The 21,790-nt window shown below is 46.9% G+C and overlaps 1 protein-coding gene across 1 annotated transcript; it reads right to left on the bottom strand.

Annotated features, from left to right (window-relative positions):
- Positions 1-1,348: 1,348 nt before the first annotated feature.
- On the bottom strand, positions 1,349-20,869 carry LOC119972926 (chymotrypsin-like elastase family member 2A). Its single transcript, XM_038810466.1, has 8 exons — positions 20,828-20,869; positions 20,579-20,655; positions 18,251-18,360; positions 16,206-16,331; positions 10,662-10,798; positions 7,269-7,414; positions 5,406-5,555; positions 1,349-1,470 (listed from the first exon to the last, which is right to left on the bottom strand). The coding sequence occupies exons 1-8, from the start codon at positions 20,859-20,861 to the stop codon at positions 1,444-1,446; spliced, it is 807 nt and encodes a 268-aa protein (XP_038666394.1). The 5' UTR covers positions 20,862-20,869; the 3' UTR covers positions 1,349-1,443.
- Between the last annotated feature and the right edge of the window lie 921 nt (positions 20,870-21,790).

Raw genomic sequence — 21,790 nt, 5'->3', positions numbered from 1 at the left:
ATTCCCGTACCAGCATCCCCGGACAGGTGCCGGAATGTGGCAATTAGGGGCTTTTCACAGTAACTTCATTGAAGCCTACTCAATAAAGCGATTTTCATTTCATTTCATCCACCTCTTTGCCCCTCTTCCTGCCATCATGCGCCCTCGCCCTAACCCCCTTCCTTGCACAGTGACCCTCTACACGGCCCACCTTGTCTTGCCCATCCTCACCTTACACTCCACTCCCAATCGAACTTCGGACCTTTGCGGTGGCTGCATGAGTCCGGCAGCACAATGCTGTCCAGGTGGACACTGGTGTGCAGCACCAAGATGGGGGGAAAAGACCCCTGTACTCCCCAATACCAGGCGCAGCCCTGAACTGAGACGGTGACACAGCAGTGTCCATGCGTGCAGAAGCACTTTGCTGTCCATGAAGATCAGCTTGGCATGGAGAAGAAGGGCAAGAACTGGTCTATCCTAGCGGAGTGTTGGAGAGTGGATCAGGAACAATGCAGCACTATGTCAGAGAGCGTTGTTGCATTCACCACAAAGTCTCTGGCATACTGAGGACCATTTTGTGCACTCCACTCTTGCTCTCTATCAATTGGGATTGACGCTGACGTGATTTCCTGCTGGTGTGACGCCAGGTTGGAAGACTTGACACCAGCGGGCAGCTGTTTTAATGAGCATTCATGAGAAGCAAATTAATGCAAATAGCATTCGCGCCACCTGTCAGCAGGATGACTGACCGCCATTAACCTGCCATTGGGAGAATTGCAATGTGATTTTACGTCGACGGGTTTTGGCTCCCAACCAATTCTCTGCATCTGCCCATCATCAAACCCACTGTGGGCGGTTTGGGAGAATTTCACCCAGGATTCTTCAGTTGGTGAATGCTGGCTTGGGAACTTTGCAACTTGCAGCTACATTTCTCAAATTCAAGTTTGCTGTTATGGTGTCCTGGTTAAAACGGGGCAGTAGAAAGATAAGTTGCCTATTGCAGAGCTGGAGGCTTTGCTGGCAGCCAGTAGTGTGACTTCCAGAGTTTAATGGATAAAGTACTGACTGCACAGTGTGATGCTGAGGCACACAAAAGGACTTATGTTTGCTTTGCATTCTGCACTGCATTAGCTGTGTGCAGCTGGTGTCAGCAGGGAATTTATTATTTACCACAATGACCCATGCCTGTAATTTATCCTGCTACTGAAACACAGGTGCCACAGCACTTGTGGGAAGCAAGCATCTCCAAATAGCATTGCTGGAAAGTTGGGAGTAGAATCCTGAATGTTAGAATTTTTCAAGCTCTGCTTATTTTCATAAAAGTTAATCACAGGGTGGCAAAGGAAAAATGAGACGTGCACAGGTCAAATCCGGCAAACCTACTTTTATTGACAGGCTTAGGTTAAAGCAACAGACAAATGTTTCTGCTTGACGTCACTCCATGGATAATGCTTAGGAATCGTCTTACATGCCACCATTTTGTTCCATGGTCTGAAAGAAAGGAACAAATATAAAATTACTTATTGCGACAACCCGATTGTATTCTTGGCCTGTACTGAGTTAGCTGCTGTCCGTCGGGTTTGAAATCAGAATGCTACAATTACCAAGGCTGATAGGGAAGAGAAAAGCAAAATTCATTCAGGGCTCCGACGGTCTCTGTCTAGAAAGTGCCTCTATTGATGTTTAACAAGGAAATATTTGACTCAACAGTGATAGCAAAACTAGCAACACCATTTATTTGCATTTACTTGTACTAAAAGGTTCCCAGGTGATTCACAGGATTGCGATCAGGCAAAAATTATCACCGAACCAATCAAGGAGATATTAAGATAGATGATCAAAAGCTGGGCCAAAGACGTAGATTTTAAGGAACTTAAGTGAGGAGAGATCGATGAAGAGACGCTGAGGTTTAGGTCAGGAATTCCATAGCTTGGGGTCCAGACCTTTGAAGACATAGCTGCTAATGACCAGAGTTGGATGAAAGCAGAGTTCTCGAAGAACCTGCTGATACGAGCCCACATCATAGGGACCCTATGCACCACCTTAAACTGTATCAGGCTCATCCTGGCACAGGATGATGTTGAATTCATCCAGTGCATAATTTGACTCCAGCCCCCCACCCCCAAATTATATCCCCAACTCCTCCTCCCACTTCCATCTTGATGTGTTATCTGTGTTGGTCTAACATCAACTGCAACTGGATGCAGTAAAATGAGAAACAGGCTTCCGACACAGGAGATGGTCCAACAATGTTTTATTGAACCTGTTGATTGCTGTACATAATCTGCTGTGGGTTGACACTCTATTAGCCTAACTGATAACTCCAACTGGCTTGACCAGACTAGCTCTCTATCACATGGTGATGATGTTGATTGGCCTGTGCACTGCGACTATCTCCCTAGCCATGTCCTGTGAGAGAGGGAGAGCCTTAATGCCCTGTGGGTTTTATAGTGGTGGTGTCCTGTCTGGTGATTGGTTGTTCTGTGTCGTGTGTGTTCATTGGTTATCCTGTGTGTCAATCACTGCCTGTCTGCATCTCATTATATACATGAGTGGATATTATGATACATCTTATCTCCTCCACTGGCACCTTCTCCATTTCCAACAACCATCCATAAATATCCACCATCCTCCCTTCCCCCAGCTTGTCCCGTGTTAACAATCTATCCAATAGAGTATGCCTTGGTAGCTGGGAAAACGAGGGTAGCTCCTCTCACGCAAAGTCCTGCAACTGCATGTGCCTGAATTCACTCCCCCTCAGCAGCTAATACTTCCCCTGCAAATCTTCCAGCCTCGCAAACCTCCCCTCCATGAACAGATCCCTTACCTGTTCTACCCCTGCCCTCTGACAACTCCTGTACATCACATATAGCCCTGCTGGTACAATTTGTGATTCTCACATAATGGGGCGAGCACAGACATACTTCCGACCCCAAAGTGCCGCCTCAGCTAGTTCCAGACATTGAGGGATGACACCACTACCAGACTAATAATGTACCTAACCAGGGTGAACGGGAGAGGCGCCATCGCCAGGGCCCTTAAGCACACCCCCACACAGGAGGCCACCTATACCCATTTCCACCTGCCCCCACCACCATCACACATTTTCCACATTGGCCGCCCAATAATAATGCAGCAGGTTTGGAAGTGTCAGACCCCCACTGTCCCCTCTGCAGAAGAGCTCTCTAAATCCTGGGCAACCTGCCTGCCCATACGAAGTTTGAGATTAACTTATCTACCTTCTGAAAGGACGCCCTTAGAAGGAATATCGGGAGATACTGAAAGGCAAATAAAAACCTCAGAAGGATATTTATTTTTATGGTCTGCACCCTCCCCACCAAGGACTGCAGAAGGGCATTCCACCTCTTTAGATCCCCTTTTACCTCCTCTACCAAACTGGCCAAATTCCACTTATGCAACTGAATTCCCAAATACCGAAACCTGATTTTGGCCAGTTTGAGTGACAGGCTTCCCAAATTAGTACTCCTCCCCAAGACATTCACTCTTTGCCATATTTAGTTTTTAACCCAGAGAAGGCGCCAAACTTCCCTATCTTCCCCATGCACTCCAGCAGATTCGAAATGTATAGTAACAGATCATCTGCATACAATGACACCCTGCTTCCTGCCACACCTTTCAATGCCCTTAAGTTTCTTGACGTCTGGAGTGCACTAGCCAAAGGCTCAATAGCCAGCGCAAACAGCAACGGGGTCAACGGGCATCCCTGTCTCGTACCCCTATGTAGTTGAAAATATCCTGAGCTCATATTCGTCCTCACACTTGCCATGGAGGTGGCATACGGCAATCATACCCAAGAAATGATCGGCGGACCAAACCCAAACCGCCCCAGGATCTCAAACAAGTACCTCCAGTCTACCCGGTTAAAAGCCTTTTCCACGCCCATTGAAATAATAACTTCTGGTGCCTTTCCATTACGGACCATGATGTGTTGGGTACTCTGGATCTGTGGAGACTGTGTTTATCTCAGCAGTAACACATACAGGCTACCAACACTTGAAAATAGTACAACTCTATTTTATTAAGCTAGAAACTGTTGAACATACTTTCACTGTGGGTCGACACTATGTTAGATTAAACTAAAGACCTATGCCTATCCTAACCAGTCTATGCACTCAGCACATGGTGAAGATCTGTGCTGTAAGCTGTGAGCTCTGTCCTTCTGAGAGGCTGCATCCCGAATGAGCGGGAAAACTGATGCCCTCTGTCTTTATAGTGAGTGTGCTCTAACTGGTGATTGGCTGCGGTGTTGTGTGTGTTGATTGGTCCTGCTGTGTGTCAATCAGTGTGTGTCTGCACCATGATATACTGGTGTGTATATTATGACAATCACCACATTCAATAGTCACCTTATGGTGCTCAATAACTGTTGTCCCTTAACAAAACCCGTCTGATCCTCAGAGACCTGCTCCAGCAGGCACCTCTGCAATCACCTGGCCAGCACCTTAGCCAGCAACTTCACATCGGTGTTTTAAAGGGATATGGGCTCAGAAGACCCTCATTCCACTGGGTCCTTATCCTTTTTCAGGATCAAAGAGATCGATGCCTGAGCCAGCATGGCTGGCAGCTCCCCACAAGCCAACAAGTCATGATACATCCCCAGGCGCCAACACTGCCAAAAATTGTTTATAAAATTCCACCATTATAATTTAATATTGAGAATCTTTGTGTTTAATAGTACTGTTCTGTAAAAATAATTTATTTTTCCAGATGTCTGCAAGATCAATATTGTACTATCAGAAAACTCCGACTACCTGGATTATCTTATGAATTTGATACAATACAGTACTCACATTTATTTAAGTAAAATTAACTTGTAATAGTTTCTTACAGAATAGATTCTTCAGTTAATCATTAAAACATGTTCTTTCCAAAGTGCATCCAAGGCTTCCTTCCCTACCTTTCTGAGTGATCTTCAGCCCTTGCTACCCACTTCTAAATCACTTTGTTAACATTCCCTCCATTTCATTCCGGAGACAGACCTTTCTGTGATCGTGCCATCATCCTTTAGAATTCCGTCCTACAATCATTTTGTTTTACCATCTCCTTTTCTCCGAAAGTCAACTGATGACCCATCTTTTTGACCTCACTCCTGAGCTCTCCTTATATTTTCCTTCCTTTCCTTCCTCTTCACTGCTATTCTGCTCTGCTTTGTCAAGAACTCTATGATGTTTTCCTTTATACGAGAAGCCCAACGGAAGGCCAGCAGAAGCTTTAATAACATTTTGTTCTTGAATGAGAGGAACAGGTGACATAATAAAGAAGCAACATGGATGCTGAAAATCTGAGATAAAAGCAGAAAGTGCTGGAAATACCCAGCGGGTCGGTCAGCGTCCATACGGAGAGGAGCAGAGTTAATGTTTTAGTTCATTGACCTTTCATCAGACAATACAACACCGAACGCCTACCTGATAAACCCAGTCGGTATAGGCTGACACCCGAGTAAAAACTGTGGGCTTCTTGTCCACAATACAAGAGATTGGTCCGAAGCTTACAATGCCATAGATAACCCACAGTCCAGCTTCATTCTGACAGTTCAGGGGACCGCCAGAATCTCCCTGTGAACAAGAAAGTGCATAGGCTGAGATGAGGCCAGTTAATTCATTCCTTCTATGAACCACAGCACATGAATTACATTGTGGACTCTGTAACCTCCTGAGGAAAATTTTTGAAATGTAGTATGAACCATAAAGGCATTCAAGAAAATGTCCAGAATGCGCATATGTTCCCAGAGCTCCAAAGTTCAGTCTTGTTGCTGTGCTGTGGATAACATTCTGGTGACCATTATGCTGTACGGAATGTTTGGGCTTCTCCATCCATATAAGCCCCGATAGCCTCTCAATCAGATATTTATCTATCTACTCTCTGAAGCAATAAGTTGATTCAATAGGCGAATTCTGCTGAAACTCAGTAAATAGGGGGACAGCCACTATTAGCTATTATCTAGCCCGTCAGGAATTACGTTTGGCAAAGCTTGTTAACTTATGTGGAACAATACGTAAAGTATTTTATCACTGATTTTCTATAGGTTGAATGTATGGACTGGGGTGGGGGAACTAGTCTTCTACTTGCGTTCCTCAGAAGATTAAGGAAATTTCATGATGGAGCAAATTATGTTTTTTTTTGAAGGGGGTTATAGTGCACCAATCCATCTTTTATATCTGACATTAACAGTGTGATGTTAAGGACTCTAATGATTTGCATCTATTTTACACATGTATATTTCTTGACATTTTAGTCACCCTGCCTTTTTGATGAACTCTTCTGTTGTTCTTTCCCGTTATCTCCCTTTGCCAGCTGAGAGGATAGCCTGAAGACTGAGTTCCTCTGCCAGCATTGCTGTGTGATCAGCCTCCTGGAGAACGGCTGGTTTTGATTTGACTTTCTATGGGGTACTTTGCCTTTCTTTGTTTCTTGAGTCGATGTAAACTTGTCTAGTATCATTCTACGTCAAAGCTCCATTGGCATTGTGCATCCTTCCCATTTAAGTTTAAATCAGGCTTTTTCTCAATGAAGCAAGCAGACTGATGGCCCACTCAGACCCCATTCAAATTGACCATTAATAAGCCGAACTAATAGTGCACGAAGAAGACAAACTTTCACGACCTCTGCAAAGTGCCTTACAGCCAAATAATTACTTTTGTCGTGTGTTCACCATCGTACGGTCGAAAATGCAGCAGTCAATGTGAGCACGGGGCGAATGAATGAACAATCATCAGATAATCTGTTTCAGTGATGTTGTTTGAGGCTAGAACACTCTTCCGTTAATCATCTTCTCACTCTGGAAAAACGCATTTGGGTAGATTTGCACTTCTGGCAGTGGTGGCATAAGGGTGGTAGTGGTTCATCCACCAGTTAAACAACCCTCCCAATTCTCCTGCTCATTTAATGCACTGGCATCTTTTTTCCAGCACTGCTGAATGGAAACCTCCCCCTTTAGAGTTTAGTTGCCTTTTCCCTCCCCTGGAAAATTTCTCTTGGGTGAAATTGACCAATTGTTGAATGGGGAAATATGGACATGTCTGTACATTCCGCCATTGTGTAAAAACAGACCTTCCTACAACAACCTGCTGAGTCATTGGACAACACAGTCCAAATGCAATTGGCTAATCAAACTAATGGATCATTGTGGACACAGAAATGTGTCCACTCAATCTACAGTGCAAACCCGTGCCATACCGACCCAAGGGCACATCAGGGTGCCCCTACTCATCTGGAGTAAATACAGAGACTGCATCATGATGACAATATAGATGAACAGAGACCATTACCTGACATCCACCCATCACACCATCACCCCCTGCACAGACCATGTTTTCGGTGACCATGTATGACCACCAGTATGGAGATGTGCACGTAGCATGGTCCACCACAGGGAGCAGAGCTTGCTGCAGAGTGGGAGAGGGGAGACCAAAAGCTGAAAGAGCAACAGAATAGAATGGTTTAATTTAACAAATTCTTTGGTCAATCTTCAAATTCTATGGCCCTAATGTTCCCAACAATTGTTCCCAACAATTTCAGTTTGGTGATCCAGTGGCAAAGTTGTGTATTTAATGGATTACTTGTGCCATGATTTCCTTTTTATTTTGTGCCATTCATTGTGTTGTAGAATGACAGAGGCCAGCACGGTAGCACAGTGGTTGGAACTGTTGCTTCACAGCACCAGGGATCCGGGTTCGATTCCTGGCTTGGGTCACTGTCTGTGCGGAGTCTGCACATTCTCCCCGTGTCTGCGTGGGTTTCCTCTGGGTGCTCCGGTTCCCTCCCAGTCCCAAAAAAACGTACTTGTTCAATGAATTGGACATTTTGAATTCTCCCTCCGTGTATCTGAACATGCGCCATGGTGTGGCGACCAGGGCATTTTCACAGTAACTTCATTGCAGTGTCAATGTAAGCCTACTTGTGTCACTACTAAAGATTATTATTATAGAAGGTAACATTAGCTAATGTCTGCCCTGAAATGGCTGAGTATTTTATGAAGGTAGAATAAAGAATATAGTCATGATGTGGAGATGCTGGCGTTGGACTGGGGTGAGCACAGTAAGAAGTCTTACTGTTAAAGTCCAACAGGTTTGTTTCAAACACAAGCTTTCGGAGCACAGCTCCTTCCTCAGCTGCGCCTCTGAAAGCTTGTGTTTGAAACAAACCTGTTGGACTTTAACCTGGTGTTGTAAGACTTCTTACAAAGAATATAGTGACATCTAGTGGTAAAATGTCCATGCTGCAAAATCACCTTAGTTTTACTAATATAAGGAGTGAGGTTTTCTCTGGCTACTTTAGGTGTTAAAGAATCTCTGAGGTGACCAAGGTGGAGTCCTAAACTGAAGTGGCATTTAGCTCACATTTAGTGGAAGCTGCCATCTTCATAAAAGACTTGAAGCTGCAGCTGCCATAGGATAGTGACAGGGAAACGCAGTGGACTCTTCAGCCCCCTGTGAACAAAGGACATCTGTCTCTGGACCTCCTCCATTAGAACCAAAGGTAGTGATCTCAGGATTACTACCAGTGCCACGTGCTAGTCAAAGTAGAACTGACAGGATGTACAGGATAAATACATGGCTGAAGAGATGGTGTCAGGGGGAGGGTTTCAGATTCCTGGGGCATTGGGACCGGTTCTGGGGAGGTGGGACCTGTACAAACTGGACGGATTACACCTGGGCAGGACTGGATCTGATATCCTGGGGGGCTATTTGCCAGAGCGGCTGGGGAGGGTTTAAATTGAAATGCTAGGGGGATGGGAACCTATGCAAGGAGCCAGAGAAAGAGGGAGCAAGGACAAAAACAAAAGGTAGAAAAGTGAATCAGAAAAGTGATAAGTGGAGAAACCAAGGGCAAAATTCAAACAGGGCAGTAGAGAAAAATATTGGGAGCAAGACAAATAATGTGACAAAGACAAACTTAAAGGCTCTGTGCCTTAACGCACGGAGTATTTGCAATAAAGTGGATGAACTAATCGCGCAGATAGATATAAATGGGTATGATATAATTGGGATTACGTTGACATGGCTGCAGGGTGAACAGGGATGGGAACTGAATGTTCCAGGGTTTCCGGTACTCAGGAAGGACAGGCATCAAAGAAAAGGTGGTGGCTGGCACTAATGGTTAAAGAGGAAATGAACACAATAGTGAGAAAGGATATTGGCTCTGACAATGTGGAATCTGTATGGGTAGAGTTGAGAAATACCAAGGGACAAAAAACATTAGTGGGTGTCATATATGGACCCCCAAACTGCACTGGTGAGGTTGGGAATGGCATTAAACAAGAAATTAGATATGCATGTAACAAGGAAATATCGGTGATCATGGATGATTTTAATCCACATAGATTGGGCAAATCAAATTAGCCACAATGCCATAGAGGAGGAATTCCTGGAGTGTATATGGGATGGTTTTCTTGACCAATATGTGGAGGAACCAACTAGTGAGCAGGCCATCTTAGATTGAGTACTGTGTAATGAGAAGGGAATCATTGCGACCTGGCTCTATGAGACACCTTGGGGATGAGCTACCATAACAAGCGAGAATTTTTTATCAAGATGGAGAGTGAAGTAGTTGATTCGGCGACTAGGGTGCTGAATCTTAATAAAGGGAACTATGAGGATAAAAGGTGTGAATTGGCCTTGATAGATTGGGGAGAGTTACTTAAAGGGATGACAGTGGATAGACAATGGCAAACATTCAAGGATCATTTGGGGGAACTGCAGCAACTGTTCATTCCTGTCTGGCACAAAAGCAAAGGGGGTAAGAGGGCCAATCCATGGCTTACAAAGGAAATTAGAAATAGTGTTCGATACAAGGAAGAAGCATACAGATTGGTCAAGAAAAGGTCTCAGGATTGGGAGCAGTTTAGAATTCAGCAAAGAAGGATGAAAAGAGTGATTAAGAAGGGAAGTACGAAAGGAAGCTTGCAGGGAACATAAAGACTGACACTAAGAGTTTCTATAGATATATGAATAGAAAGAGATTGGTAAAGAAGAACTGAGGGAGATCAACATTAGTAGAGAAATGGTGCTGGGAAAATTGATGGGACCGAAGGCGGATAAATCCCCAGGACCTGATAATCTGCATCCCAGAGTGCTTAAGGAGGTGGCTCTGGAAATAGTGGATGCATTGGTGGTCATCTTCCAGAATTCTATAGACTCTAGAAGATTCCCTGCAGATTGGAGGGTAGCTCACGTCACTCCGATATTCAAAAAGGGAGGGAGAGAGAAAGCTGGTGCACTCTCAATGGGCCGAATGGCCTTCTTCTGCACTGTATAGAACTAGGCTACTTGTCTCATCCGGTCTAAACTGGGCTTATCCTCTACATAGGGGATCAGGGGTTATGGGGAGAAGGCAGGAGAATGGGGATGAGAAAATATCAGCCATGGTTGAATGGCGGAGCAGACTTGATGGGCCGAGTGGCCTAATTCTGTTCCTATGTCTGATGGTCTTATGATCTTCATCCCAGTCTAATTACCTCTGCCTGCCCTGCATCTCTTATTCATCTATTCCCCTTCGCCTCAAGTCTCTCCTTAAATGCTGCAGTGCCCTCTGTGCAAACAGTTCCTGTGGCATGGACTTTCACATTCTCACCGTTACCTATCTAAAGAAATTCCTCCTACATGCATTATTTGATTTTCTAGCGGTTGCTCTATATTTATGGGCCCTTGTTGTGGACTTACGTTGCGTTAAACCCCATCCAGTGATGTAACATAGATAGCCATTGGGTAGGACCTTATTTAAGCTTGGTAAGTTTGCGATCTGTATATCAGGCGTGGAATATGCAGGCTGTGCCATTCGGAGTAGGGCGATGTCATTCCTAAAAGTCACAGGGTAGAAGGGAAATGCATGGATCAGATTGCTAAAAAATCCAGTCGTTTCTGAGTTAGCTGACCTCAGGGGCAGCTGCAATTAACCTTAGCACCCCTGGGCGAAGAGGGAGGAAACAAAATCAGCCAAGGTTTCTCTCGGTTAAGCACTAACTATAGTCGTATTGAAAAGCGTGACATTGATTATTTGGATTAAAATGGAGCTTACATTCATATAGCACCCTTCACAACCTCAAAATGTCCCAAAATCCTTTGAGCGCGATTCTCCGTCCTTGTTACGCTCTCGCTCAAACGAAACGAGGCCGGAGAATAGCGGGAGAGGCCAAAAACCAGAACCACACCATGTGCCAAACAGTTTGCGCTGCGTACGGCCCGCTCCCGTAGGCAAAATCAGGATCTCGCCGTAGCATGACGAGAAACCAATTATCACTTAAGCCCTATTTCCATTCAATGAACAGGAGCTCCCTCTTATCCTATGGCCTCCCAGCATTCATCGGCCTTCCCAGCAAGTGGTCACGCTGGCGCCGATTAGTACTCCTTTCGAAAAAAATGAACCTGGCGGAAGGGCTTCTGCGGGGAGCCGAGAAGGTGAGTAGCCATCTTTGCTCACAGGGAAAGAGCCCAAGGCTGTACTTGCCACCCCAATGTTCGGCGCAGAGTGGGCTGCTCGTCTGGGAGTGGGGGACCCTCCGAAGGGCTGGGTCACCATGGGAAAGGGGGTGAGTTGTTGGGGAGGGGGGTTGGGGGGGGCACCACCATGCCAATCCCTGACATGTTTACCCGTTCCGGGAGCAGCTCGTCTCGCCCACAACCCCACCCATAACCCCCACTGACTGCCGAGGCCTCTGGCTATAGAACGTAGAACATACAGTAGGAGGCCATTTGGCCCATCAGGTCTGTGCCGACCCACGTAAGCCCTCACTTCCACGCTAACCCCATAACCCCTCCGAACCTTTTTGGACACCAAGGCCAATTTATCATGGCCAATCCGCCTAACCTTCATGTCTTTGGACTGTGGGAGGAAACCGGAGCACCCGGAGGAAACCCACCCAGACAAGGGGAGAACTTGCAGACTCCGCACAGACAGTGACCCAGCGGGGAATCAAGCCTGAGTCCCTGGCGCTGTGAAGCTACAGTGCTATCCACTTGTGCAACCATGCTGCCATGTAGCTGACACTCTTGCTAATAGGGAATAGGCAATCGTAATTAACTGAACACTTCATACAACCCCGGTGGCTTCCTGTGGGTGAGTGGGCTATGTAGCATGTGGGAGTCATTGCCTTTCATCTCATTCAAACCGGGATGCCTGGACACTTTGCCTGAACACTGTGGGAGGCAACACCACACACACAGCAGCCAACACCCGAACACCCAGGGGATGGGACACAGCTCCGGGGACATGTCCTCAGCTGGAGAGTGCGTGAGTGCAACAGGGACAGAACCAGCACCCGACCAGGTGACGTTGCGAGAGGGAATCCTGGTTACAGGGTCTGGGGTCCGGTGAGGGGAGCCCACTGCGGCTGGGAGTGCCCGGGCAGGGCATTCTGGGTGGGGGGGAGTGGGTGATCAATGGGGGAATGAGGGTCCTGGGATGGGAGCCATCGCTGCTTGTCAGTATAATACCCTCTCCTAATTCCTTACAGATACTGAACGCTATGGCAGGGATATTAGACACAGAACTTAAAGTGGTGCTGCTGCTTGGCTGGGTGGCCAGACGCTGGAGACTGCAGCAGCAGCAGCGGCAGCAGATGCTCAAGGTGGCGGATCCCAGCCCACACCCTGAGGACCTGGCCACCAAAGGGGGAGTCCCGCGATGGCCCAGGGTATATAGACGTTGCTGGTCGTTCGAACAGATGATGGACAGCGCGTGCTGCAGGAGGCTCTGCCTCAGCAAGGAGATGGTGTGACACCTGTGCCATGTCCTCGTGGACTTGGCACCACGTGGAGGAGGAGGACACCCGCTCTCTGTGGCCCGTAAGGTCACTGCAGCCCTGAACTTTTCCATCTCTGGGTCATTCCAGGGCTCGAGCGGGGATCTGTGTGCTGGCTCGCAGGCCACAGCCCACAGGTGCATCCGACAAGTCACGGATGGCCTGTATGCCCAGGCAGAAAACTAACTTAACTTTGACATGGACCAAGCCCAGCAAGATGCCCAGGCAGCAGGTTTCTCCACCTTCGCCGGGATTCCCCAGGTCCAGGGGGTAATAGATGCCACGCATGTTGCCCTGCGCTCACCGAACCCCAAGGGGTTCCACTCCCTCAACATCCAGCTCATGTGCGACCACCAGATGAAGATAATGCATGTGTGTGCACACTTCCCCGGAAGTGTCCATGACAGCTACAACCTGGGGCAGTCAGTCACCCAGGCCTCTTCGAGGAGAAGCCCAGGATGGGCTCCTGGCTCTTGGGGGATAAGGGGTACCCGCTGATGACCTGGCTAATGACGCCAGTTCTGAGGTGGGTGACCAAAGCGGAAGACACGGTACAACGAGGCCCATACAGCCACGCATCTGTGATTGAGCAGTGCATCAGACTCCTCAAGATGCAGTTCCAATGCCTCAACTGCTCCGCTGGTGCACCCCAGTACACCACCCGGGGGGTCACCTGCTTTGTGGTGGTCTGCTGTGCCCTCCACAACCTCGCACAGCAACAGGACGACATTTTGGAGATTGGTGTTGAGGAACATGTGGCCACCTCCGAGGAGGAGAAGGAGGATGAGGATGATGAGGTAGCACCGGACTAGCAGGGGCTTGAGAACGAGGCCGGGGAGGAACCTGAGGCCCAACCGGATGCTGCAGGACAGGTGGCGAGGGTCTGGGAAGCCTGGAGGACGAGGGTGTCATGTTCGGTACACTGGTCTAACACGGGCTGCAACTGGATGCAGCTTAGATCAGAAAGATACTCCAGACATTGAAGTTAGTTCAATCAGGTTTATTGAACTAATAGCACAGTTAGCACAGTTCTCTGTGAGTTCGACTCTTTGCTAACTTAAGTGTGGTTACTCTGTCTGACTGAACCAGACTAGCTCTTAGCCACGTGTTGGAGGTGTGAGATTGTAACAACGCCCTTGACCGACTCTCTAGATGCTCATCCATGGAAAGAGGCGGAGTGTCTTTTATAGTCAGATCCCACCCCTGAGTGTCCTGCCTGCTTATTGGTCATGTCCTGTTCTCTGTGTCCATTAGCCGCTTGTCTGTGCCTGCCTGTATATCATTATGTGTGTGTCTGCATATCATGACAGTCGGGAATCAGGAAATAGTTCTGAGGATGAAGGGAAAGTAGTGGAAGGTTGTATAGTTACCCAGGAGTTAGACCAGGATTTTTCTTTTGAATACTTCCTGGGTAACTATTCAAGTAAATAAGTTGGCACTGTTTGAATTCTCTGACTCAAACTCAGAGTTGGAGACATTTTCATTTTTTTTAGAAATTATTTTGTTGAAGCATTTGTAATTTTCAGTTTAACACATTAACATTTCTTAAACAACCTCGCGGGCCGACACGCAAAACACCTAAACAAACAAAAAACAGAAAACCACATCCCCTACTACCCCCACCCTATTCCTTAATTACCTGTACACTACGTTCCCTGTCCTGAGAAATTGAGAAACCCTGCCATATCGCTGACCCACAGTCCTGCCTTTGGGGGCTCTGAGTCCCTCCCACCAGGGAGGAGAAGGCCACGACATCAGCCTCCCTCTTCCCCCTTGGTCCTTGGATCTTCCGATACCCCAAATATTGCCAGTTCTGGACTCGGAGTTACCCTCCCTTCCAGGACTTCTGACATAACGTCTTCAAATCCCTGCCAGAATTCCCTCAGTTTCGGACACGCCCAAAACATATGAACATGGTTGGCCGGGCTACCCCCATACTGCCCACATCTTTCCTCCACCTCCTCAAAGAACCTGCTCATCCGGGCTGCCACCATGTGGGCCCTGTGGACCACCTTGAACTGGATCAAGCTAAGTCTGGCACACGACGAGGATGAATTGACTCTCTTCAAGGCTTTTTCCCACAGTTCAATTTCCAGCTCTCCTCTCAGCTCCTCTTCCCACTTCCTCTTCATCTCTCTGATACGGGCCCCTTCATCAACTCCTTGTATATCTCCGAAAACCTCCCCTCTCCAACTCCTGTTTTTGACATCACCTGGTCCTGTAGACCCCTCAGAGGGAGGCGAGGAAAGCTTGGAACCTGCCTCCGTACAATGTCCCGCACCTGAAGGTACTGGAATCCGTTCCCACTCGGCAACTCAAACTCCTCCTCTAATGCCTCCAACGTCGGAAAGCCCTCCTGGATGAATAGGTCCCCAAATCTCTCAATCCCTGCCTGCTGCCATCTCTTAAAGCCCTCGTGCAGCCCCCCAGGGCAAACCAGTGGTTGTCACAAATCGGTGACCACACTGACGCCCCCTCCAATCTAATGTGCTGCCTCCATTGCCCCCACACCCTCAGGGCTGCCACCACCACAGGGCTTTTGAATGTGCTGCACCCCTCTGCTTGCATCCCTCACCGTGTCAAACACCCCACCTCACTGATCACTTACCTTTGTCATGGATTGCTCCATGGTCCTAGGACTTCAGGGGTGTTCTTCTGGTAGCAGCCACAGTCTCTTCCATGGTGCTTCTAAGCACAAGAGTTGCCAACTCTGATTAGCCAGCAGCTCTTATCCAACTGGAAGGTCAGAACCCAATGCCTCAACAAAATTCTGGCCAAAGTTAAAGTTTAATATCTCATATACAAAAGTCCGCATTGCCTTCTACTACACTGAAGCACCAGCCTGAAGTGGATATTTAAGTGGGGATGGTACCACAATCTTCTGGATCAGGAACCAGAGCCCTCTTCACTGAGTCAAGACATTAAGCAACAGATTATGTGGATTTAAGCATTGGATGCGAAGCCTGTAGAATTTAGGAGGAAGGAAAGAGAAAGGGATAACGGTCCACATATTTACGATCCCGGGAAAAAGCAATTCAATCATAAATTAGTCTTTTAAAAAATATATTTAGAGTGCCCAATTAATTTTTTCCAATTAAGGGGCAATTTAGCGTGGCCATTCCACCTACCCTGCACATTTTTGGGTAGTGGGGGCGAAACCCACGTAAACACAAACTCCACACGGACAGTGACCCAGAGCCGGAATCGAACCTGGGACTTCGGCGTTGTGAGGCAGCAGTGCTAACCACTGCACCACCGTGCTGCCCATAAACATAGATGAGTCTTGATTTCAACCCGAGAATGCAGGAATGGTGGAGCAACAATACAATGGTGCATTTGAAGAATTTTAGGGATAAAGGGGGGGGGGGGAAATCATCAGCAATCACCATCATTACAAAATGTTATTTTGGAGCAAGTTGATCATGCGAAAGAAGCTGGCATATTTTAAAATATAGGTCTAAATTACCCTTTTTCAAGTGCAATTGGATTCCATCTAGGATGAGTGATAATCAACTGAATATGTCTCAAATATTCATTGCCCTTCCTCTCCAGATTGTGCTCTCCAAGGACAACAGCAAATCTTCCTGGGACGCTGAAAGGAAAAGAAAGAAAAATTCACATCCTCGGACATCCCAAAGCACTTTACAGCCGATTAAGGACTTTTGGAGTGTAGTTCCTGTTGTAACATTAGAAAAGCAGCAGTCAGTGTATAAGCACAGCAGGCATGAACAAATATGATAGTGACCAGATCATCTGTTTTAGTGATATTGGTTCGAAGCACAGCAGGGAGAATTCCCTGGCTTTTCTTTTAAATAGTGCCTTAGGATTTTTTATGTCACCTTAGGGTAGACCTGGTCTTGGTTTAACTTCTCATCAGAGGGAAATGAAAATCCACACTGAATTGCAAAAGGACGCGGGGGAGTGAGGTGGAATAGGGAGACAAACTTCTACTCATTTCTCAAACACTATCCTAACCCCAGTACAATTTCCTGAGGCGCCTGTTGGTTTTGCCACTGTGAAGAGGAATTCCCACCTATGCTGGAGGAGAATGATGCTTGGGAGTGGGTCTACTGTTAAATGCAGAAAGAAGTGGAAAGGGATCTCAAAGGGCAGAGAAGCCGTACAAACAAAACAAATTGCCGGGATTTGTAGACTTTGATCAAAACCGTGGTCTAAATATGGAACCGCGAGTGTAATAAGCATCTGTACAACATATGTCAAATTATTCTTAATTTTACAATGATTACATTAGATAATGTTATCCATGGTAGGTTATGAACAGTAGTTCAGCCCAAAGGAAACTAAGTTCAGAACTACTAATGCTTTAATGAGTAAGTTAGGTCAATCTATTGATGTAACCTGCTGGGGAGATGGTAGAAACAGGTACTATTGGTTCAAATACAAATTCATAGAATTTACAGTGCAGAAGGAGGCCATTCGGCCCATCGCGTCTGCACCGGCTCCTGGAAAGAGCACCCTACCCACGGTCAACACCTCCACCCTATCCCCATAACCCAGTAACCCCACCCAACACTAAGGGCAATTCTGGACACTAAGGGCAATTTATCATGGCCAATCCACCTAACCTGCACATCTTTGGACTGTGGGAGGAAACCGGAGCACCTGGAGGAAACCCACGCACACACGGGGAGGATGTGCAGACTCCGCACAGACAGTGACCCAGCCGGGAATTGAACCTGGGACCTTGGAGCTGTGAAGCGATTGTGCTACCCACAATGCTACCGTGTAGTCCTCTAATTAGATTAGATTAATTTATTTCAGAAAATAATATTTTGTGAAAACATTTATGAGTAATATGAGACGTAACATGATGGATGAAGCGATCTTGAGAGGGAAGTGACTTTGGATCCATGATATGGTGGAACAGTGGTTAGCACTGCTGCCTCATAGTGCCAGCCACCTGGGTTCAATTCCGGCCTTGGGTGACTGTCTTTGTGGAGTTAACAAGTTCTCCCCGTGTCTGCGTGGGTTTCCTCCATGTGCTCTGGTTTCCTCCCACAGTCCAAAGATATACAAGCTAGGTGGATTGGCCATGCCAAATTGCGCCTTAGTGTCCAGGGATGTGCAGGTTAGGTTACAAGGATAGTGTGGGGTGGATGGGGGAAGTGGGCCTGGGTAGAGTGCTCTTTTGGAGGGTCGGTGCATGATGGGCTGAATGGCCTCCCTCTGCACTGTAGAGATTCTATGGTTCCCATAGCTTTTCCCCACTGGGTTTTTGTTGCATCATGTTGGGTCTGTTGTTTAACTAATTGATAGAGAGTGATGGCTATAATTATTCAACTGTTTCATTATCATTGTATCATGCGACTACCAGAGCAACAGGAAGGCAATTTTGATGAAGCATGGTTGATATTTGTCCAGCAATTCATATGTTCCTATGTATGTCTAATCTGTCATATAGGTTAAAATTCTATTTTATGTAACTGTAAGAAAGTGCCTTCAGTATAAAAGTGATTGTCCAAAACACTTGTTCCTAAACAATACACTTACTCAACAATACAATGAGCAGCAGTCAGTATCCAATTTGCAGAAATTAGGGATCCACCACACATATGTTGAAAGAAATCAGGATCATGCTCATAAGCAAACTGCAGAGAGGCCTAAAAGCAACAAAAAAAAATTCTATTATTATTTTTACAGGTGCAAAACAGAAGCTTGAAAACCTGAAGGCACCTTTCCCATTGATCAGTGCAAAAATTGCATTTAGCATCAATATGGAAGGCAGGGATGGGTGCGCTTTCAAAAAGCACCTGAAATGTACCCTGTATGTTGAGACTGAGGAGTTAGAAGGATGGCTGCTGTGAAGTACAGAAATTGCATTCAGATGCAATAGTGTTGGCCATCATAACAAAACAAAGAAAAGCAAAACAAATATAGATTTGGGAAACTGAGAACAGGAAATTCTAAAATAGAAACAGTGAACTCAGCCCAACGCATCACACAAGCTTGCCACCCCCACATTGATTCTGTATACACCTCCAGCTGCCTCAGGAAGGCAGACAGCATTATGAGAGACCCGACCCACCCAGGCATTTCCCTCTTCCAGACCCTTCCATCAGGCAGAAGGTACAGAAGTCTGAAGACTCGCACATCCAGACATAGGAACAGCTTCTTCCCCACAGCTACTAGACTCCTCAACGACTCCCCGTTGGACAGATCTGTTCCCTGTAAGAACACTATTCATGACGCCCTATGCTGCTCTTGCTCATGGATTTGCTTTGTTTGGCCCCTTGTTGTGCACTGTAACCAATCACTGTTTGTCGATGTACCTTTTGTCAATGTTCTCTGTTGATTATTCTTTTTATGTACTGTGTACGTTCCCTTGGCCGCAGAAAAATACTTTTCACTGTACTTCAGTACATGTGACAATAAATCAAATCAAAATGTTGGAAATATTCAACAGGTCTGATGGTTTCTATTGAGAGAGAAAGAGAGATAACAAGCCCAATTAAAAGGCCTCATCGCATCTATCTCGGGTCGAGGCAGTCTAAAACTAACGTGATATCGTGAGATGTGCGATCTGGATCTCACCCTCACTGAGCAGGATCCAAATTTGCATATTTAAGTGAGTAGTTAGCTTAATTTAAATATGTCTACAGCAAAGTCTCCCAAGGCCCGGGATTGAATGCCCACACCTGGGAGACTTCACCATGGGGACAAATGTGGACCATGCTTAATAGCACCATGGGGGGTCACCCAGGCATTTGGAGGCCCCCAGGTGGTCGGACTCTGGGCAGGGTGGTACCCTTGGCACTGCCAGCCTAGCACCTTGGCATTGCCTCAGCAATAAATGCCAACCTTCCATTATGCCTTCCCAATCACTTGCTGTACCTAAGATACTAACATTTTGTGATTCACATACCAGGACACTCAGATCCCTTTTTACCACAAATTTCTGTAGTCTTTCTCAATTTAACTAATATTCTGCTTTTATATTCTTCCTGCCAAAGTGGAAAAGCTTACATTTTCCCACATTATACTCCACCTGCCAAATTTTTGCCCACTTGCCTAACCTATCTATATCCTTATCTTAATCTATCTATAATAAATTACAGTGAATAGCAAGCCCTCCATACTTTATAATCTCAAACTTCACAGCTGGAACAGGGAGCGCGATCTCTGAAATGGAGACAGAGTGTTCGTGCCATCGTGAACGCTGTCGCCTTTCATGACGGCGCGAAACGGGCGCGGGGACTCCCAATTGTGGCCCCCTGCACGGCGCTGGAGCGGTTCACGCCGCTCCAGCCTCCCTTCCCGGCGCCAAATGGGTGCCGCGCCAACCCGTGCATGTGCAGCTGGGCCGCACTAACCCGCGGATGCGCAGTTGGGCCACGCCAACCCGCATATGCACGGGGGACTTCCTCAGCGCGCCAGCCCCGACGCAACATGGCATAGGGGTTCAGGGGCCGGCCACGTAATAAAGTAGGGCTGGGGCTGGAGAGGCCCCGATCGCGGACCAGACCCCATCGCATCGGAGGCTGCCCCCCTCCCCCCCCCCCCCCCCCGGTGAAGGAGCGCTTTTCCCCGCCCCACAGGCTGCCCTCCGACCCTTTGCGCAGAGTTCCCACGGCCGCTCGGCCCATCCAGACCGGAGAATCAGTGGCCCCGCCGCGTACAGCGACCCGTGACCAGCGCCGCACCAAACGCGCCGACGCAAATGGTGCCGATTCTCCGCACTTCGGAGAATCGCGTGCCGGCGTTGTGGCGGCATGGCACGGTTTCGGCGATTCTCCGGCCCGGCGCGGGGCTCAGAGAATCGCGTCCAGGGTTGCTGTTTTCTGACTTTCTGGTGGTATGCAGCTAGTGAGGTCTCCTTACCTGCCAGGGCCAGCTGTGTGGTCTTGCTTCCTGCCCAGCAACGACACGTCCTGACAATGGGTTTGCAGCGACAGCCCCTAACACATAGAGAAAAAAACACAAGAAACAAACAAAAAAATTGTTAACATTCAATACATAAGATAAAGATTGTTTTAAGATTGGCCATTTATTTTAATTCATTTTAATCAATGCATTCTAAGATGGCGGGTGAGCAGAAGCAAAGAATTTGAACTCATGATCAATCCTTACTGAGGCAGAGAGTCAAGAGCAGGTACTTGAACATGTTGAAATCTTAAATGAACTCCGCTGTCGAGCAACTTCTCATAAATATATACATTTTGTCATACCTCACAAGATAAACTCTGTTCCCATAAACACGATAACAACTATTCAAAGGACAATTTTTATCAGGCAACAGTGCCAAAATGCCTATCACACTGACCAGGCCAATTGAAAAATCATCAACTGAATAAATGACTTGTCTATCTTGGCCCACAGTATTGCCAGCTGTTCGCCTGCACACTGCCAACATTCCCCCACTGCATGAGACCGACAGGCAGACACCAACTCAACCCTGCTCCAAAAGCTAGCTGCTGGAGATCCAAAGCGCATCAGCAACACTGAAAAAAAGGAACGACTGAAGTAGAAATCAATGCGAGTAATGTCCTTAATGTGATCATTTAAGGCTCACTCCCCAGCACTTGCTATCACTAATGTACATTTACCTGGATATAATTCTAAATTGTATATAGGGTAAGTGATTTAGCATGACAAAACGTTGGGTGACAGTACAAAAGGGTCGATAGTAAATCGGAAGCTTGTTTTACTCCCCGTATTCAACTGTTTTGTGCCACTCTCCAAGACCAAATTCATTCCCTTTTTCTCTACTTCTCCCCTTCTACGGGGGTGATCCCATTAATAAGTCTCGCCCTTGCATTTCACAGTGAAAATAAATCCATTCCTGACTTTCATCCATACTCTAGATGTCATTTGGTATTACTGTTATTGGTATTACTGAGACTTGGTTGAGGGAAGGGCAAGACTGGCAACTAAATATCCCAGGGTATAGATGCTTCAGGAGGGATAGAGACGGAGGTAGAAGGGGTGGAGGAGTTGCATTACTCGTCAGAGATGATATCACAGCTGTGATTAAGGAGGGCACGATGGAGGTTTCGAGCACTGAGGCAATATGGGTAGAGCTAAGAAATAGGA

Source organism: Scyliorhinus canicula, chromosome 10 (genome assembly GCF_902713615.1).
Source record: "Scyliorhinus canicula chromosome 10, sScyCan1.1, whole genome shotgun sequence".
Lineage (NCBI taxonomy): Eukaryota > Metazoa > Chordata > Chondrichthyes > Carcharhiniformes > Scyliorhinidae > Scyliorhinus > Scyliorhinus canicula.
This window is presented reverse-complemented; position numbering and strand designations above follow the sequence as displayed.